The 21,145-nt window shown below is 37.8% G+C and overlaps 1 protein-coding gene across 1 annotated transcript in view; it reads left to right on the top strand.

Annotated features, from left to right (window-relative positions):
• The window catches only part of AHRR (aryl-hydrocarbon receptor repressor), an 89,256-nt gene extending 68,223 nt beyond the window's left edge, over positions 1 to 21,033 (top strand). The window contains exons 5-11 of the mRNA XM_042837412.1: positions 4,194 to 4,283; positions 5,465 to 5,591; positions 6,860 to 6,993; positions 7,667 to 7,863; positions 8,736 to 8,854; positions 9,618 to 9,759; positions 12,133 to 21,033. Coding sequence (XP_042693346.1) covers positions 4,194 to 4,283; positions 5,465 to 5,591; positions 6,860 to 6,993; positions 7,667 to 7,863; positions 8,736 to 8,854; positions 9,618 to 9,759; positions 12,133 to 13,249 — 1,926 coding nt within the window. The 3' untranslated portion in view covers positions 13,250 to 21,033. The remainder of the gene's footprint in view (positions 1 to 4,193; positions 4,284 to 5,464; positions 5,592 to 6,859; positions 6,994 to 7,666; positions 7,864 to 8,735; positions 8,855 to 9,617; positions 9,760 to 12,132) is intronic.
• Positions 21,034 to 21,145: the final 112 nt, after the last annotated feature.

Below are 21,145 nucleotides of genomic sequence, written 5' to 3' on the forward strand. Positions count from 1 at the left end.
GATAATACAGGTAGGTATCTGCTGTTTTTGACACAGCACCTCAGTGCAGTCCCCCGTGCAGCAGGAATGAGGAAAAGCTATTGCCAAGGCCCAGAACTTCAGTTCAGAAACTGAGAATGTCTAAAACCATGAACAGAGCTGTACATTTCATTGTCCCGCTAATTATGAGACCTGATAACTTACACCCAAAAAGCTTTGAATAGCTTCTGTTCATTATCACACACTGAAGCTATGCCTTGCAGTCAGTTCAATAAACCATCAGCGTTCTGTCCAGAATAATGCAAAATCTCCATGTGGTGTTCCTGTAAAGAGCTTGAGTATGGACTTCTATATCATACCTAAGAGATTTCTTTGAGAGATCAGAACAGGTATTTTCCTACTAATTTGCAATCATTACGACCCACATCTGGGTAGACCTGCGCTAGCAAATGCCCTTCTCCTTTTCCACAGCCACAGCCAGTAGGTCACAAAAGTATAAATCTCAGCCCGATTCTCATTCTATTCCAGTCTGTCTGTGCTACAGATGCCAGATTTCACACTGAACAGCACTTAAAGGTAATATTAAGAAAACATTTGGAGTCATGGGTAACTCATTGGATAGGAAGTTCTACTCCATGTCCAGCTTTCTTTTTTAACTTATTTTTTTTACTGTGGTTGAAGCAGCAGGTTTCCCAGCTAAAATGAGGTTTAGGCACATGGAAGTTGTGTTAATCCTCAATAGCTTCATGTGGCTTCGTAAAAATTGTTTTTGCACCAGAGTGGGTTATGTTTTTCCTGCCTGCAAGGCAGAGCATCTGATGTCTGTGTTTGGGCCATGAAAATCAGAAACCAGGAGATGCGTAATTGAGAGATCTTAGCTCAGAAAAAGAAATCAGCATTTTGAGAAGCAAAACAAAAACAACAGGAAAATCTATAACTTTCTTAATTTATATCCCTCCTCAAATCCATACTCATTTCTGACTTAACCTTGATACATGGCTCCTTGGACCTTTCTTCCACTTCTTTCCTTTTACTCCTTCCCACCCTTCCTTAATACCTCTCCAGATGCAGTTCCCACTTCATTGTTCTGAACCCTTAGAAATACACATGATCCCATTTCCCGTTCCCATATTTACAAACCTGGTCCAGCCTAATTCTGGCTTAATGAAAGAAAGACTTGTGAAAAGAATAACCTCCCCACATTCCACTGGAGGGAAACAAGTTTTACATTTTAAAGCAAGTCTCTTAGGGTCCATGTGCATATGTTCTATGTGTTCTCAATTTCTAGCTGTGCAGGCTAAACTGGAGGTCTTTTGGAAAGTGCATGGTAACAGCTACAGGCATCTGCACAAAGGAGGTCTGTTAATTGTCCTATGGTTATCTTTATGGAAATTTTTAGTCTGCCCAAATTAAAAGGCCTGCCAGATGTTCAAAATGTAATGAAATTCCTAACATCACATCACTGATGGTTTCATTGCTGTGAAGATGAGTCCAAAGGGACAAGATGCCAAAAATGCTTTCTTGTCTCCACTTGATATTGGAAATGGGTATGACAGATACCGTCTTTGGAGGCTTCACTCAGAACACTGAAAGGCACAGATGTGAATACGTAGAAATCTTGGCATGCTGATTTCTGTGTGGTGATGTCCTGGGATGAATTTGGACATTTTTTTTTAAAGTAGAAAATAGCACCAAGCCAGCAAGAGCTTGTGGTTGAAGAGTAGAGATTGGTAACTTGTGAATCCACTAGCCAAAGATATCACTTATTCTGAAAGGGATCTAGATTGATGGAGCACTCCTGGAGATGAGCACAATTTGCCCTTGGCTGTTCTTACAGCTGACTCATACTTGACATCCATTTGATCAAAAGGGATGCTGTTACTGCTTTTTCCAGATGTAGGTAAGCCATTGCTGTCTGACTGCTAGCTTTTTCCAGTCACCATTTCACAGCTTTGTCAAGACCCAGAGCTCCTGGCCACATGTGGCCCCACTGGGCCAAGTTTCCAAAGGTGCTCCACATTTATGGTTGGGGTCAAATCTTCTGAGGAGGTCAGCCTATTGTATGCTGAACTCTTGAAATTCTGCCCACCATTGTCACAATGGGAACAGGCTTTAAGCAGTCTTGGAAATCTGGTCCTTATTTAGGAACTCAAAAGAGAACCAAACTCAGAAAAAATATGGTAGTGTATCTACTAACTGAGCAATTGAAAATTTGCTCCCATTGTGCTTCAGGCTTCAGGATTAGCTCAGGATTAAGACACTCATCACAGCAACTGTAAATTGAGAGAAAGGTGAAGTAAGGATAATAAAAACAGAGCAGTACTTCATCAGCAGCTGTTTGAACTGCAATCTCAAAAGACCTGAAAACCATCTAGGATAGGATCATCTCATCTGCCTTGGAATGTGAACCTGTTGGAATGAAAATATGTCAGTGAATCTTTATCAAGGGAGGAGAGGCAAAATTAGTCGGACTGCAGGCAGCGTGATGATTGTTAATGTTCATGTCATGTATTTCATTTAATTCTTACTTTTAATTTCAATTATTTTCTTGTTGCTTTCCTTACGTCACTGAATTCATTAACTTAGCATTTTTCTAGACTAAATATTGTTCTCTATCAATGCAATATTTGTTGCCCGATTTTAATGATTGCATTTTTTGCAGTTTTTCCATGTTTGTCTTTTTACGAAAGCTTAAGAAAATGACCATACTTCAAAATGCACATTAAACCTTAAAGCCATAACTATAAGAACACGTGTTCAATTTTCTTGTTGGAAATTATTACATTATCTGTATATTTCAATGCATATAAATGCGAAGCATCATGGAATGGAATGTTTTAAACCATAACCAAAAAGAAGTATTTGATAGATGTTATTAATTTTAATCATATGAATTAATGTTAATTTCAAATTCAAAATAGATAATAATATTGTAATGTAATATGTAGTTATATTGCAATTAGCCTCCCTAACTTTTTCAAAAAAGCATGTTCCAGGTTGTTATTCATTATTTCATTTCAGAGAGAGCTTTCTGAAAAGGTATGGAAACTACACCAATGTTTGTAAGGAACCAATTTTTTTTCTAGTTCCTTGTATTCATTATATTAAGAATCTCAGTAAGATCAGTAAGTATCTTATTAAGCAATCAGTAACGATTTTAGTACAAGACACTGGATTAGAACTTTGTTGTATCATCAGACTTCTAAAAAGATAAGGCATATTTCAAGCAAAAAATATATGAAATTCAAGACATTTCTACTTGAAAATGTGAGTCAACATAAAGCATGTAACTGTTAAACTTATGATTAAAGTAGCTTACTTTACTAAATTTGCACAAAATCCCTACCTGCCTACAGAAAAATGTGGTGTCCAACTTCTTTACAGAGTGATTTTTTTCATATCCATTCCATATTGTAAAGGTAAAGGGGAAAGAATTTTTCACTGCCCCCTCTTGTGACACAGCTAGAGGTTGTAAAGCAACAGCAGAAAGTAGCAGGCTCAATGAAACAAAATGAGACAGAGAATTCTTTCAAGTTTTTCTACCTTAAACTAAGCTGTTAAACTACTCTGTTGCAACAGCATAGGGGTATAAAAAAGTTTGTGTGGTTTCAAAATGCAGTTGGACAAAGTCATCAAGATTTATTAAAATAGTTTGGGCTTTGACAGGAATATTCAGAGGTTATTTCAAAAGTTATTGAAGACGAGGGAAGTACTTGAATTGTGGGTGGCAGGAAGACTGCTCTAGGAAGCAGTTGCACTCTTTTGCTGCTGGAGGCCGGATGCTAGGATTGGGTAGATTTTTGACAGCTTAGTCTGGCTGGCAAAACATATGTGAATCTATGTGAATCTATGAAATTGAAAATATTTCCACCATCTAAATCCCAGAAATTTTACTCTGAATTGCAAAAACAAAAACAAACCCCAAAACCAAAACCAAACCAAACCAAACCAACCAACCAACCAACCAAAAAGAAACAAACAAACAAACAAAAAAAAACCCCACAAAAAAACAACAGCAAAAACATGCTACATTTATGTTATTATTTTTCTTCTGCACTTAGAAAATAATATTCTATAGTTTTACAGTCACAAAGACTGTATGTTCATGTTTGTTCACATTTGAAATCAAAAGGAGACTAAATTAGAATGTTATTTAAATTATTAGACCCATTTTTCCCTTTATTTTCTGATGATCATTATTTTCCTTTCTTTAGTCACTGAACGGTTTTGCATTGGTGGTGAGTGCAGATGGAATGATATTTTATGCATCATCAACGATTGTGGACTACCTAGGGTTTCATCAGGTAACTATATTAGCAAATATATAGAATGCTTAATATTGCAGCCTTTCTAATGACTTTCCTGCAGTCATTCCTGCCAACTGGCTTTCTAAAACATAGAACACTTTGTTGTTTTGCCCTATTCTTCTACTGCTGGTTAGATATGCAGCATTACTATTTTACTATGCCATTTTAGACTTTTTTTTTTAATTGGAGAGTTGAAGAGGAATTCTTTGTAATGTCATAGGATGCAATTTCCTTTTGTAAAGTTTTTGTTGGCAGAAATAGGATTTGCTAGTAAAATCAAATTCATCCTTTTGTATTATGTTCTGCTATTCTAGACTGGTTGCTTGCACAGAGTAAATATGTTCATGAGTTGGAAAGGCCCTCTGGAGTTTGTCTGCTCCAACCTCCTCCTCAGATCTGGTCCAGTTGAATCAGGTTGCTCCAGGACTCATCTAGTCAAGTTTTGAGATCCTACAGCCCCTCTGTTCTACCCTTACTGCAATTTTTTTTTCCACTTTACCCTTCACCACCCTTATTGCAATTTCTTCTACTTTTATCAAGCCTCAGTTTCTTTTCCCGAAGAACCCAAAATTAGACAGGATTTTGCCTTTGTTGAATTTCCTGAGGTTCCTGCCAACTAATTTTTACAGCCTGTCAAGGCCTGTCCAGCTCTCCCTGATTGGTACCCTTAGCAGGCCCTTTGAGGCTGTGCTCTATCCCATCACCCATTTGTCAAGAAATTAAACATTGCTGGACCCAGCATCAGTCCCTGTGGGACACTACTAGCTGGCTGCCAGTTGGACTTTTATGATTCACATTTGCAATATGCTATTAAAAATAATCTTCTGAGGATATTAAGTCAAAAAGCAGATGTGAAAAACAGGGGCCTCTGAAGTAACTTTCCTCAGTGAGTCTTTGCTTTCAAAATTCCCTACATCAGTCATTATTTTTTTGGAAAATAGCAACCCAAATTCTTTACTGTGAAAATGAGGAGGCTGCCCAGAGAAGCTGTGGATGCCCCATACCTGGCGGTGTTTGAGTCTATGTTGGATGGGGTTTTAGGCAACCTGGTCTAGAAGAAGGTGTCACTGCCCATAGCAGGGGTCATTCCAACCCCAAGTATTCTATGATTCTAATAAATACAAGAGTCTGCCCCATTAAACCTGAGGATTAAATGTTCGTTGTTGTAATTCTTTCAGACTGATGTAATGCACCAAAACATATATGATTACATTCACGTTGATGATCGCCAGGATTTCTGTAGACAACTGCACTGGGCCATGAATCCACCTCAGATGTCTGGACAGCAGCTACAGACAGAAACAGGTAGGACTATATAGCGTTAATTGGAAATGTACGCATCACTGTACAATTACAATAGCCCTCCACCTATTCCCCGTTCCTTGTCAAGTTAGACTCTTCACTGCAACACTGCGTAGTGTTACTTCTAGTGTTAATATCCCCAAAATGATGTTTCTCCCTGATTTTGGATTTTTCATGCTGCCATGTACTGTTGAGCCTAGAATGTTGATGTTTCTTTTTTTTCCTCTGACTAATGTGCTTATGAATATTCTTATCAAGACAGAATAAGCAACATCAGTGCTCATCCTACCTGTCTTTTCTTCACACTAATCAGGACATGAGTATTTCTCTCAATAACAAGAAAAGATAAAAAACATGCAAAATTGTTCTGTGCAGTACCACAGTGGCTACGTGTCTTTCTGCCATTTGTTTTCCCACATGAAGTTGTATAAATCAGAGTGTTTAGAAGAACAAGTTAAATGTATGCATTCCACCAGAAGATAAGGAAATAGTTTTTCAGATGAGCGGGGGGGAAATTGGAAGAAATCCTGCAGCAACTTTTATGAAGTCTCTCTTTAGGAACAGAGTCATGTACTTTCATAGAATTCCAAAGTTAATGGATAGAATGTATTCTGAAGGAAAAAGATCACAAGAATTTTGCAAAATTTTATATGCAGTATGCAGAAAAGAAATGGAACAATGTGCATGAGTATTTCAAACTATGAAAGTTATGAACATTTGAATTTTTTGTCCTGAGTATACACAGTGGAGAATCTTAATTCCTGAGTTCATTCTTCTGTATGTATACTTGTGTGTGTCTTTTGGGAAATAAATGTTTCAAAAGCTATGCACCTGTAGTCCAAAAATGGCAAATGCTTCATTAAAAACCGAGAAGGCAACAGCTGAACGTTAGCTAATCAGCCACTGTTCATTTGTTTTATTTTTGTTTTTGCTTTTCTTGCATTTGCATTTTTTTCCTGATTTTGTTGCTTTTTCTAATGTACAATCCCTAGTCTCTGATATTAAAATCTGTAACATCTGTTACCCTACTCTGCATCATTTAAACCAACAAGAATTCAGGAAGTAAAGCGAAGTTTTTGAAGAGAGTCACCTGAATCCCATCGTAAAGCCCGTCTATTTTCGTTTGGTAGAGCATCTCCAGATATGCCTGTACACAATGCAGTTAAATATTCACCCCTCTATAAAACAGCGTTTAGCAATTTCCTTTTCAAGTGGGTACAGAACAGCTTTATTCTTTTCTAGTGTGATCTGATACATATTGTTGTTGACAGGAGAAGAATATATTCTCAGTAAATTGTTTAAAGCACAAGAGAATGACAGCACAACAACAGATTATTCTTCCTTCTTAACTCGTTGTTTCATCTGTCGAGTTCGCTGCTTGTTGGACAGTACTTCTGGCTTCCTTGTAAGTCTAATTTTACTTAGACAACAGTAGTCATGATGCACTAGATTTAAATTACTTCAGATGAAAAATAGGGGAGCATGCATAGATTGCTTGCAGCCATAGATAGAATACGCTTTTCACTTGTTGCACTCTAACAAGAAACAACTAAAGACATTTATTAATACGTGTAAAAAATGATGGAAGAAAAGGCTGTAATATTTCAAGTTGAAAGAATTGATAAATGTTTATGTTTTAAGCTCTCTTGGACAATATCTGCCCACTGTTTGCACAAGCGTGGCAAAACTAAGTTTCAGTCATTAGCATTTATTCATGAAGTGTTACTTAGAGGAACAGGAATAAAACTGATTCCTTTTTCACTTTAATAATAATAAAAAAAAAATTAAAAAGTCTTTTGCATACTTAATACTCTTGCTAAGAATATTCTTGCTAAGAGTGGCTTATTTCTAGAAATCACTTCTTTGCTTAGTAAAGACCAATCTTGGTTTTTCTTCTAACAATGACAGGTTTGCAAAGAAAATGAGGAATAGTGAGAGATAGAAAATTGGTTTTTTTTCTCCCTGTTTCAAAAGTGGTTTTGTTGTTACTTAATCAATAGGTGGCATACTTACTGGCATTTTTAAAATGTTTATACATGAAACGCGTAAGATAATTCTGTTGTGTTCTTATATAACAGACAATGCAGTTTCAAGGCAAACTGAAGTTTCTTTTTGGACAAAGGAAGAAGTCCTCATCAGGAGCAGTATTACCACCTCAGCTGTCCTTATTCTGCATAGTGGTACCACTACTTCTCCCTTCTGTGACAGAGATGAAGATGAAAAGCCTACTTGTGAAAACAAAACACAAAGCTGATGATGCAGCAGTGAATGCAAAGTATTTTCAAATTAATCATATAGCATTTAGTAAAATGTACTGTGAGCTTCCAGTTTATTAAATGTACAAGTGATGCTAAATAACTCTCTATGTTAACTTTTTCTTAGAAAGTAAATAAGCATCATTTATCTGGATTCTCCTTCCTAGTCTTTGGAAGTTATCAAAGAAATATTTCATTCTACCAGCTGTAACAGTGGAAAACTGGGCAGTGATTAAGGATTTGACAAAAAAAAAAAAAAAAAAGTGCTTCATATATTTCCTATCTCATTTGTATTATTATTATTTTATTTATATTTTAAAAGAACCAACACTTCAGTGTTTCATTTGGTTCAGGTTTAAATCATGCTGTCCAAGGATGGTCAGAAAATGTATATAGCAATTTCTAGTCTGATGGTCTTAGCGAAAAAGTTTGTAAAGGATTATTACAGAATGTACAAACTTTGATACGTATTTCCAACTAAAGATTGGAAGAAATCTATTTAAATCACATGATTGTTGCAGATTGAAGTCATGGTAATCTTTAAGTGCACTGCTGGTGAGTAAGTACCTTGAACGACAAGCAGAGCAGAATGAACACAATGCTTGTCTCCATTCAAGCTGGAACTTACTATTCCACATATAGTAAGCCACAAGCAGAATGCTCCTAAATATAACTATTCCTTTGAATTGAATGCAGAATTCCAGTCATGCTCCAGTTTGAGCAACTGTATGATGAAACATAGATGAATATTTAATGTTGGTTATTATATATTTAAAGCATCAATCTTTGAAAATGGTCAGCAGCTTGAAAATCACACATCTTTCAGAGTTTGTAATTTTGCTTTGTTGTTATTTACTGACAAGGAATTTTCCCCATTTTCTGACCCTTACAGCTCCAGTTCCAAAGGTAATTCAGGTCTGTGTGAAGCAGCAGAATTATATGGAAGAAATAGTCATCATGAAGGTGCAACTTTTGCTAATGTATTACAGATTACTGAAAACCAATTCAAAGGTATATATGCTAAGTACTTTTAGTTTATATACAGCCTGTGGAGAAAGAATCTTGCCTTTTCTTTTCACCTGGTAGGCTTTCCAGGTTTCAGTCCCATTTCTCCCTTTTTTATTCTTTTCTTTATAACAATCATATCTATTCCTATGTGAAGAAAACTAGAAAATATATTATTGATGCTAGTTTCCCCCAAAGATCAGAAAGTAGAAGGAAAATGAAAAAAAAATATTGTCTTGCGAACTCAGATTTGCTTGTGACTTTGACTCACGCTTTCCCAGTGTTTGGGTGTTGCAACACCATGAGAATCTACACCGTATTTCAGATTTTTGCAATGGATAGAATGCTCATGGTGAGTCTTCTCCAAAGGGCAACTTCTTCTGTAGAATTGTAGTCAGCCTTTGGTTGTACCTGCAAAAGCCTGTAACTTCTTTATCTCCATTGTTACAGCCTCATTTTTCATTAATATTTTATCACTGATACAGGAATACTACTAAGAGGGAGAAACTGCTAATGAAATAATAATACTGAAATACCTTTCATTACAGCTTAAGTGTTTCTAATCACCACCTTAGATTTTTCAAATTTTATTTTTCATGTAGTTTTCCCAGTTCTGTGACGTATTTTAGTACATACTTTGCTGATGAGGATTCCAAGGCAGCAAACCTGTTGGCATTCACCAGTAAAAAATAAAAATAATTTTTAAAAGCTAAGAAAAAAATATTAAAAACTGCTTGGATTAAAATATACTTTCTTTTAAATTGCATAGCGAAGAATAATGGAGAAAATGGCATTTCTCTAGTCAAAGTACAAACAAATGAAGATCACTGGGTCTGGGTTCAAGCTAACACTCAACTTCTGTATCGAAGTGGTTGTTCAGAATATGTTGTTGCCCAACAGCAAATGCTAAAGTAAGTATATTTTCCAATACTAAAAAAACCCATATTTTAGAATTCCTAATGTCTGAGATCTTTAAATGGGTGTCGCATCCTAAGAAAATATGTGTATAAGGAGGACTTAGTTTATTTAACAAATAAAAATCCATTTATGTCCCAGATCATGTGAGAAGGCTGTTATAATCCTAAAGAATATGTTTGCATTCTTCAGTCTTCTTTCTTCTGAAGTTGAGTGTACATACATATTAAAAAAGTACTCCAGGCTCTTTCGTTCTTAATATGTTTTGGCTTTCTTGCACAAAAATGTATCCTGGGGTTTGGTTTTACATTACAGCTGAAACTGTTGATTTAGTGCTCTGGCTTTTCCCAATATTTGATAATGTTAAGCTATTTTTTTTGTCTTTGTGGATGACAGTTGAGCTTATGTTTTCAGTTGTGGCTGTTCAGCACAATCCAAACAGGAATGTTCGTATTTATTGTATGTTTGTAGATCTTATACCTAGCTGGCTGTAGGCTCAGCCTTGGAGTGAAAACTATACCCAGCAGATGTGTGTTCAGAGAGGAATTCTCCATTGGATTTTCCCCTTTCCTCCTGCATAGGCTTTTCCTCCTTCCACCATGGGACTGTCCCAGTTCACACCGGTCTGAGGGAAGAGCAGGGGCCAGGAGATTTACGTAGCCACCACCTGGTCCTGAGGAAAACATGTGACCAGTATCTCTGCTCTTCTCTTTTCGGATGCCTTGCAGCTGGAAAAATAAATGAAAAATAATCTTTGAATTTCTAGAGTAGATACCCCTTGCAGGCAGCATATCTTTGGGATCTTTTGAATAGGAGAGGACCTCTTACCTCTTTACTTTTACTGGGATGGCACAAACATCATCTTGCCAGGCAAAGTAATGAACTTCAACAAAACAGATTAAGAGTGGCTGTTCCTTGTACTCAGCTCTCCACTTTACGTTGTTTTCTGTGCAATTGAACATGCTCTTTGATGGTTTCTTAGTTACATTTTTACACTCTGAGTCATTTAAATCTACCTTTTTGTTTAGTAGTTCCTGCAAGCTGAAGTGTCGCTAGAGTTGGCCTCACAGATGATACTCAGTTCTGTTCTCCTGCTAGTGTGCAGTAGATTCCACCTGTTCTTTTTACCCTCACAACTTTTTTTTTTGTTCTGTGGGCTTGTTTTGTTTTATTGAAATGCATGCTATCTTCCTGGAAACATACCTTCTTTCGAGAAATTTCACTGTTTCACTGTGAAATCCTTGATTTGGTGATCTAAACTTTTACTACTATTTGCATATTTTCCACTCTATTTTCCCAATTACACCGTTTCCCAAGAGGCAATTCTGCAACGAACTTGCATCCCAGAACACTTAAAAAGAAGTAGAAAGAAAATGCTCTCTGTTCTTGGCTGTATGTTCGTAACGGTGGGAAGTTCTCTCTTTATAATAGCACGAACTCCCCCTACTGGAAATTCCTATACTTGCGCATTAAGTCCATACCCAAGGATGATGTTTCTGACAGCGAGTCAACAAAAAAGTCTTCTGAAAAGCTCTCCAGTTTTTCATGTCTGGCTCCTTACTGCAATGTCCACTTCTCATGCTGACAAGGAGGGTGCGGGTTTATAGCACAGACTGTGCATGATTGCAAAGCAGCACATTTGTGAATTCCAGCAAAATTGGAGTTCGGAGTTAAAAAAAACCTGCTGCACTGAGTATGAAAATGCTCAGGCAATTTTCTTTGTCTGGACTCTTAAAAAATGTTGAGTTCTTCAGTGTTAGGGCATGGAAAATTAATTCACTGATCATCTTGGAAAATTAAAGACAAAACAAATTAAGCTGGCCATGTAAAATAACTCTGCGTCCAATATGAACATCTGTGACTATTCTGGACACTTATTTTGGGTATTCTGTTTCCTCTCTCTAATTATGCATTCTCAAAATATAAGACCCCCATGTTTCATACTCAAATTGCTTTGATGAGAAAGTTCCTAGGCATCTTAATAACTCCTTGCTAACAAAATGCATCTCACTTAACATGCTGTTTGCACCCCATCCATTAGATACGTTTTAACAGAAGAATGACAGTGTAAGGTAGTTGCCATACAGTACACAGAATACTACAATATTTAAAGTCTTATGAACTCTGTGCCTCAACTAAATGTATGTTGTAACTTAAATGTAAGAGTGCCACAGAAAGGTAGTCTTGCACAAAGTGGTGCTCACATGCATGAAAACTCTTTTTTTCTATCTTGGACAAATACAAAGTTTATATGGAAAAGAAAAAATGGTGCTTGTAATATATATCCAATTACTCCATTTGTATCATAGAAAAGGTCAATTTAGAAACCTTTTACTGAATGTTTTCTTTTTTCCTACTGTTACTGAAAGGGATGAAGATGAACAACTGAAGATACCGAACAGTTTTGCCAGTTTGAAGGGAAACCTGGAAGGACTTTCCTACAACAGTGCCATTGAAACTCTGGGCCAACTGAAGCATCTCAACTGGACAGCAGTAAAAAATGAGCAAGATAATGTAAAAGTGAAGTTTGAGCCTCATACAAATGGTGAGTGTTTCGTGCAGGAGGAATCTCTCAGTTCTAATGCACCAATTTTAGGCGTTCAAAACAACTGCACCACAAACAGTAGCTGGACTTTCAGAAATTCAAGCTCTTGTTCTATAAATCAGCGAATGAATGCGTGTTCAAACCGAAGAGCTGGATCGTTCTACAACAGGGACCAAAGTTTCTTAAATTTAGCATCAACTTGTCCTTCCCACTGGGGTAGTGCAGAAAATTGTCAGTCTTACTCAGGCTTACAACAGCGTGCTGTGGAGAACTATACTACAGACCACCTGAAACTGCAGAGATCATTAATATCCTCAGAGTCTCTCTATGATGCATCGTTTCCCTTGGATATGCCTATCAAAACAGAATACGATTCTGATTCTGAAAACATTGCTGATAACTACCCGATGCCACAAAACCGAGCCTGGCTGGATGAGAACGGCACCATGAGGAAGCAGTTGTTCAGCTATCCCAATAGGGTGCACCTTAAAGCAGAACCGGACCTCTGTCAGCAAGCCTCACTTTGCCAGAAGCCAAGGCACTGCCTCTACACACCACATAACTGGCAGTGCATTGTAGCAAATCATCCCAGCAACCTCAATCTGAACAGATCTTGCAAGGGTTTGCGTAACAGAGAGGTGGCCCCGTTTTGCCCCCAGAACTCCTCTGCCTGCTTGGAAAGCCTGCCTGACCTGCCGCACGCCGAGGGCTATGGCCAATTCTACAGCCCTGCTCCAGGGGAGAAGGAGCAGAGTAATGAGGTGTTTAAAATGCCATGTGAATTTAAAAACCCTTGCTTGGTTCAAGCGATCAAGCGTGAGCCCCTGGATTCCCCACCATTGTCCAACATTGGACAGAACAGAGCACACATGAGCTTCCCTGAAAATACAATAGCAGGTCCCGTGCCTCATAAAGTCACTGAATGTACATTCTTACAATAGATTTTATAGCATTGGGAATATTTATAATGTTGAAAGCAAGAAGAAATTGTAGCTTCACTTCCAGTTGGGTTAAATGAGTTACTAAAATTAAAAAACAGTGGAAAGATGTTAAGTGTGTGTGTGTGCGTGTACCTCTGTGTGTGGAACAAAACAGACACAGATGCACACTCACTCCCACACATGCCTTTAAACACAGCCATTCTCTTAGTGATCTTTGGAAAGTAAGAAAGACAAAACCTCAGATACAGAAAAAATAATCAGTAATTATTGCACAGGTGTACCTGCTAATGTGTCTTCATCATTTTTCCTCTCATGTCTGCAGTTCTGTAACAAGGTGTAGCTATTTCTGATTTTTGCCTTTGCTCTTTTTTTTCAAGCTGATGTGATGCCTCTGTGAAAAGACAAAATGTTTATGGTGTTCATTGTGGCCAGGAGTTTCCCTTTGGAGTTATTCAGTTTTATTTTTAGCCACTCTAATAAGTATCAGCTATTCCTTTTGCTCAACACTGAGTTAATGACAACAGGAAAGGGCTCCCCAAACACACAGAGTATTCTTGATTTAAATGGACAGCATTAATTTAAAACAAATAACATTCACAAAATGCATTACAAGTTATTGCACTTCACATAGCTTTTTTCCCGTGTTTTCTAGACAATAATAATGCTTTAATACACATTTTCCATTTTAAAGCCATTTGCCTTTCATGTTGCTGTTTGAAAGACTGAACGATAGGATGTTATCCACTTCTTTAAGTGAATTACAAAAGGTTTTTAAATGTACATGAGAAGAAAATATTTCACCAGTTATCTTCCCTGCTCTTGTAACATTAACATAAGAAATGCACTTTTAAAAGTGATGGTATCTCTGACTGATAGCAACCTGTTAGTCATTATTATCTGACAGCAAAACTCAAATCCCGCGCTAAGATTAGAAACATTTTTTTAAAAAGCATCCTCATTTCATTTTCTAAACAAAATTTTAATCTTACTGAGAGACGACTGGATTTATGACTTTCAAAAGCACTTTGGTGCACTTCTGTGCTTTTGAAAACAGATCCATATGCTTTCTTTTGAAGCCAGATAGTCACATATTTCCACTTTAAAAAACAATCTACAACTTCAGTTTTGTTTGTTGTAGTTTGACTCCTGCACTAATTTTGTTTTAAAATTGCACTATTTCAATTTTATATCACCTTCAACTATAGAAAACCCATATCATTAAAAAAAACCACAACTAGATGTATATGTGCTTTTTTTAAAGAATTCCTATAGTGAATGTTTTCCTTTTCAAAATGTTATGAATAATTCTGATGTCTTCATTTTTTCTAGCCACTGTGAGCATGACTGTACACATGCCAGTGAAGTGGCATAAATTTCTCCCTAATGCTGTAAGTGGCATAAGTGCAGTTTTCAGGTAGGGAATAGTTTTGCACAGGGAGTGGCATATGGGAGGCTGCTCTTCTCCAAGTCTGGTAGAAGTTACTGCCTGCACATTAGAGTTGGCAGAAGTAAACACTTCTGACATGCATTCTCTGCATGTCAGTTCAGCTTATGAACAATGGTTTGATCTGAAATGCTGCACTTTACACAGAAATAAAACTTTTGATGATTGTCCTGCGTAAAGACGTGTTCCCCACAGAAAGGCAAGAGTGGATAAGAAGGGCAATAATGTCTTTCTGCAGCTCAAGTTAATTCTGCCATAGTCCAGCTGATCTAACTCAAGCAGGAGAACATCTCATTTTTTTTGGCATCTGAGATGTATCAGTTCCCTGCTAACTACATACTGTCCCTTACTTGAGACAGTCTTGATATCTTTGTCTTCACACTTTCACCGGTGGGTTCAATGCAACGTCAGACCCAATTCAGAGATGAAACTGTAATGGTGGAATTTACTCCACAGTCTAGTACATCACTGTTCATCTCACATAAAGCTAAGCCCAATCAGGCAAATTGATCTTGGTATTCAAGTGAGACTATGAGAAATCAGCAGAGCTGCACAAAGTCTGCCCCACTGATTCACTATCTACAAAAACAAGAGCAGAAATGGGGTATTGTAGAGATAGGGCAATGTGGAGCAAGTGGAGGACATGTTGGCATGACTGCCAGAAAACTGTTTGTTTAACTCCACTCTTGGACTCACCATGATACTCCCCCAAATGAGACTACCCAGGCCTGCCTGGTTCAGCACTACCTTACATCTTCTCTTATCATTTGGATTAGTGCAGTGTGACCATAAAACACTACTGTCCACATCTAGAAATGCTGATGCCATTTTGCACAGATGTAAATGGTCACAACAGGGGCAATGTTGTAGAGCACTGTGCCTCCAAGTGCCTTGGCTGTGCTTACAAATATTTCAAGGCATAACTACAGAGGCAGAATTGTACCATCCCAACAGAAGTTCTCTAAAGTTCTTCCGATACAGAATGAAGTCTATTTTGTTGACTTATCTTAATCTAAAGCTCTTCTGGTCTATTTCAGCAGAGAAAACTTTTCTCAAGCTCCCAACAAATCCAGTCATATTTTAGTCAACAGATATTGTAAGAGTTGGTTAAACTCCTGCATGTAGGAAAATCTAATCTGATACAAGAATGGCCTTCTTCTGAGAGGATGAATTAAGGTGTCACTTCAAATGAGATGTCACCTCCTAACTCCTCCCTGTTCAAGTACGATCAGATTTCCTTCCTTATTCTTCCATAAAGTCTAAATCCATTAAAAATACAGGGTAATTTACACTTAGGTCATGTATTAGGTTTGATTTTAGCCACTTAGCTTGTGGCCACATTGTTACTGCAGGGCTCACATCAAAAAAAAGTGTTATCAGTGGAGTCTGTTCTGGGAAAAGTTATCACATATGCAGCAGTCTCCTATGAAATGTGCTTATTAAGAGATGGGCACCTTATATACTTTTGGACAACTGCTGGCCACTGTTGATAGTAAGGAAAAAAAAGGTCAGTTTTGTTTAAGAACTTTGCATATTGCACTAGTTGGGAAAATAAATGCTGAAAACCAGTATCTTCTTATCTCTTTTTCAAGAGCAGGAATCTGTCCTTCATCCCCTCTGGATTAAAATCTGACATTGCATTGTACCCTGTTAAATTACCAATAATTTATTGTTATAAAACCTTTTTGTACCCAGGCATTAATGATTCCATGGCAGAAGAAAAAGACAGGGCAGTTGCTTTAAATTGTTACTTTCTCTTTGTAGTGGTCGCTGTTTTGGTACTATTGGTACTCCTTTAAAAACTACCGCTTAGAAAAGAAGAGTTTAAGATGCTTCCAGTCAGTGATGTTTGGCTTTTATCCTTAGTAAGTTGGTATTTATATCCTCCAAGCACAGCCCTGAGATCTGTTTTAGGAGCCTCCCAGTGTATTTATTGTACGAAGAAAAAAATTCCTCTCATAGAAGAAATGCCCAGTGAAATGCTTGTGTGCTGCAAACACAGAGTATTCAGGCTGAAAGAAATGCATTTCTTTTTCCAGTGTGGATGTGATGCTTTCTAAGATCTGGCTGACAGTATCATTCAAACTTCCTCAGCTGTAAATTCTTCAATCGGAGGCAGAACAAACTTCTTAATTCTGGTATTCAGAGGATTGGTGGTTTGCTTTCTTGGATTTATGTGATTTTTTTGTGTGTGTGTTTTTTTGTAGTTGTCTGAGAGTGCATCTGCCTCTGAGGTGTTACTTAGACCACAGACAGCAGAGATTATTATCAGTGCTAAAGCTATTGCCTTCACTGTGAATTTGGCCTAATTTACCTATTAGCAGACAGCTGCACAGAACCTTACAAATACTGGTCCAATTAAAGCATACCACTTAAACCTCCTGTTTTTACTTAAAAACTAGCCTGATTTGAGCTAAGGGTAAGTGTGTACCACAGAGTGGAGTTTTTTGGCTATTCTAAGGTTTGCCAGGATGCAGTTAAGACCAGTGACTGAAACTGGGGCAGACCTTCACTGTAGGTAACACTATCAATAATTTATATTTAATCCAGACTCTTAGGATACCAAAACAGAACTTTGTTTTGGGAATCTAAAGAGAGAGCAGTGTGTGTGCAAGGAACGACCTGCTTTCAGTTGGTCCACAGTCTGGAGATCTAACTAGTGAAATAGAAGAGCAAACAGCTATACCTAAATTCTTTGTAGGACAGACTGACTTCCTAGTACTTGATTATAATGTGTTAATGTTTTCATTGCCCTTAATTAGATAACACTGATATATTGAAATCCTTAGAATTGAGTCTCAGTGTCCTCTGGATGGCTTAGGGAGGTCTGACGTTTGTGTGTCAGCCAGTTCAGAATGACTTCTTCTTATGATCCTTGAGATAGTATTAACATTGACAGGGCATGTGCAATTCTCCTGGAAGTTCCCAGTGCTTAAAATACTTATGTGGAAAGCATCCAGCCTGAGGCAAGGAATTGTCGGTGGGATAGAATCAGCTTCTGCTGCTTGGAAGCCCTGCTTAACTCTTTCTGTTGAAGCCATATTGGAACTTAAGTAGAACAACCCACCCAGGGTATTTATTTCATAAAAGCCATTAATTTATCTAAAAAAAAAAAAAAAAAGAAAAAAAAAGATATTTTAATTGAAACAAGAAAAAGATATAATTTCTTCTATCTATAAATACATATATTGCCTCAGGTAGTCACAAAATAAACCCTTACTCATTTTCTTTCGTTGGTGTGTCATGTAACTAAGATCCCAGCTCAGTGATAGATGTATAGAGCTTTCCTACTTTATTTTTTGTCTTTTCCTTCAGTTCACTCACTAGAAAATAAGTTTCTTCCCCTGGATTTTCTTCCTCTCTTAAGTCTTGTAAAATCCTCTATGAAATCTCGTGTTGTAACTGAAGCAGACTTCTGTAATATGTGCATTAGAAGTTCTGCAGGTGGCCATGCTCAGGGTTTAGCCACATGGCTCTCATTTAGCCGAACATGACTCATAGGTGAAGGCTACCAGTAGCTCATGTTCATAGATGCCATCATCCTGACAAGTACACTTTGAATCCAAGTGGCACATATTCACACATTGCCCCATGATACTATCATAACTACTTCCCTCCCCCTGCAAACATACCATGTCCTTTTCTTCTCTTCTTTCTCTCACCTATCACATTGCTTTTTTACCTGTAGAGAACTGTGTTCTATATGCTGGCCTGAGTGACATTTTCTCAGAATTGATATTCTTAGTTTTTAGATTTGTCTTTGCTCGTAACAAACTGCTCTCAGATACTCTGAAATCTGAAGCAAGTCAAATATGACGAACAGTGTTTCTGGAACTGTGGAGTATGCATTGATAAAATTTAACTGAATTACAAGTTTTATCACATTAGAAGTTGTGTAGGGATTTAAATTGAGATAGATTCCAATTTCTTTAAATTTATTTTGAATTTAGATAGAAATTCAAATGTAGTTTGAAGTGCATACTTCAATTAACAGCACTGAACAACATCATCAATGACAGTGTTTGGGGAGAAAGAGTAAAACATTATTACTAAGACAAATCTGAGGATGAAGAATTATCACCTTGAATGACACATTGCTGTCAAGGTGTTTTGTGACTACAGCATTAATTCATTGCCAGCAATTCTGTGCTCCTTGAAAACAAGGATTGAGGTCATTCAGTGCTAGGGTGTGTTTCTCCATCAGACTGAAAGCATCATTCTAGGAGGCATGCAGTGCTCCTCTTCCTTGCACGGAGTTACTCTTTGGAACTATGACAAATTTAGTGTCTGCATTAACACCCTTGCAGCTGGTCATTGCGACTGAACTGTCACTTGGTGCTCTGGTTGTGCAGCCTGAATTGGAATCCCAGAATTTCCTTGTTGCGACACAGTTGCAGTGACAGCTGTACAACATTCAAAACTTCCTTTTCACACTTGTATTGGTAGAATTATGGTTTTCCAGTGCCTAAGTATGAGGAAAACACAAACACGTGGCAGAAGGCAATATAAAGAGCATCAGTTTCATAGCTAATCTCAGTAATTTCAGTCAATTAATTAAAAGACTATGTTAAAAAATCAGATGAGGTTCTGGTTTAGAACTCTCCATTTTGCACAGGAGAGTGTCACAGGTGTGTCACCACTGTTCTGCTTCTTCTTAGGTCACACCTTGGTTTCTTCCTTCCTTATCCCATTACTGTCACTTCTGAACTTTTTTTCTTTCTTCTTCTTCTTCATCATTTTTTTTTTTTTTTTAAATTTTTGCATCATTTTCTTCCTGTGTTTACTTAAAATCTGAGGCAATGGGAGGCAAGCAGCAACACTGTGTGTTTTTTTTTGCTCTACTTTCATCATAGTCATAGAATCATAGAAAGGCTTGGGTTGGAAGGGATCTTAATGATCATCTAGTTCCAACCTCCCTGATGTGGGCAGGGTTGGATACTCTGGAAGATTCTTCCTCTACATGACTAGCAGCGTTCCCTCTTCTGAAAGGGCTTTTCTTCACACTCCTTTACCTCTTCACAGGTTCCTAACGAAACCAAAGAACCCTTTCTTCCTTAAAGGTGTCTGTACCTATTGAAAAACTTCTCCTTTTTCTCCCTCAAGGTTTTCTACCTTTGTGATTTGTGATAGGATGGTACTTTGCAGCCTCCACTCTTTCTGTTTTGTGCCTCCATAACTTTATTATCTACTTCAGGCACACTTTCAAAGCTTTGCCAAAAGAACAACGTTATGCAGAAGTGCAATGCCCCATTACCTTCCCTGTCCCCTTTGAAGAAGACAGAGGTACTGACAGAAGTCTTGGAGTAATTACAGCTCATAAAACAGAAAAAAGTTCTTTTGCTGGGGAAGCTTACCCTACTTAGGCAGCTGTATTGCCAAGAAGCACTTGAGCTGCCACCAGGAGTTTAATTCTTCAAGTATACACTGCCAAACGCTTTTGCGTTCAGACCTGCCCTCTCTTTACAGAAATGAAGGAGCCCACTTTCTTCTTTTTGGATCCTTCGTTTCTTTCCTACACGCCTTCATCCTTTCACTGTGCAGTTGCACTTTTAATATGTAATTTTCTAAAAGATGAGTATGGAAGTATTGTTTAGAGTGTACAGAGCAGTGTTTCCTATCAGTCCATTTTAGGTTTTGGAATCAGAGCTGCAAAGAATTATTGAGGGCTTCAATGTGACCCCATCTTAAGGCCTGTAACTGTTACAGAAACGTAGAAATAATAAAATACGGTATCAAAATCTGCTGTTAGCCATAAAAAAATAAAAATAAAAAATTAAAAGTGCCATTCTTGTTCCTCCTAAGTCCAAACAGTAGAGGACAAGACTAAATAAAATGAGCACAGAGACCAAGCAACACTTGGCCTGACTGCTTCTCCCCATCAGATGGGTATTACGTGAGCCCAATGTTATGGGCAAAGCCCTGGAAGGACCAAGCCCCGTGCTGAGCACTGTGTGAGCACGCACCAGTGGGTGCACGGAGCAGGCGTAAGGCTGATGCACTCATGGAACTGCGGGGAGGGGCATCAGCAAAGCCTGGAGCTGGGATCCTCTGCTAACGTGTAATCCAACCAGCAGCAACTATGCTGCTTCCTATATAGTTGTAATAGACCCCCCAGGTGTATCGGCAGCAGGCTAATTAAATGCGTGGATTTTGTATGTTGGAATTTTGTTGTAACAGGTGCACTTTTCTGTTTTGTGGGGGGTTTTTTGTTTCTTTGTTTTTTTGTTTGATTTTTTTTTTTTTTTATTATTGTACTGTTTTCTCAGTCTGCTTTTAGAGGTAACTTTCATGTGTATTTCTTAAATTATATTTTACATTTATTACCAGTCCGAAATGTAAAGTTCAGACATTTTAAAAGAAATAATAAATATTTGCATTTAAAGCCAAGCCCTGCCGTCCGTTCCTCCCGCCTCTCCCGCGCCTGAGGGAGCCGCGCCCCGATTGGCTGAGCC

This window comes from Centrocercus urophasianus, unplaced genomic scaffold (genome assembly GCF_019232065.1).
Source record: "Centrocercus urophasianus isolate 14NV4802_14NV808 unplaced genomic scaffold, USGS_Curo_1.0 seq_11, whole genome shotgun sequence".
Taxonomy (NCBI): domain Eukaryota; kingdom Metazoa; phylum Chordata; class Aves; order Galliformes; family Phasianidae; genus Centrocercus; species Centrocercus urophasianus.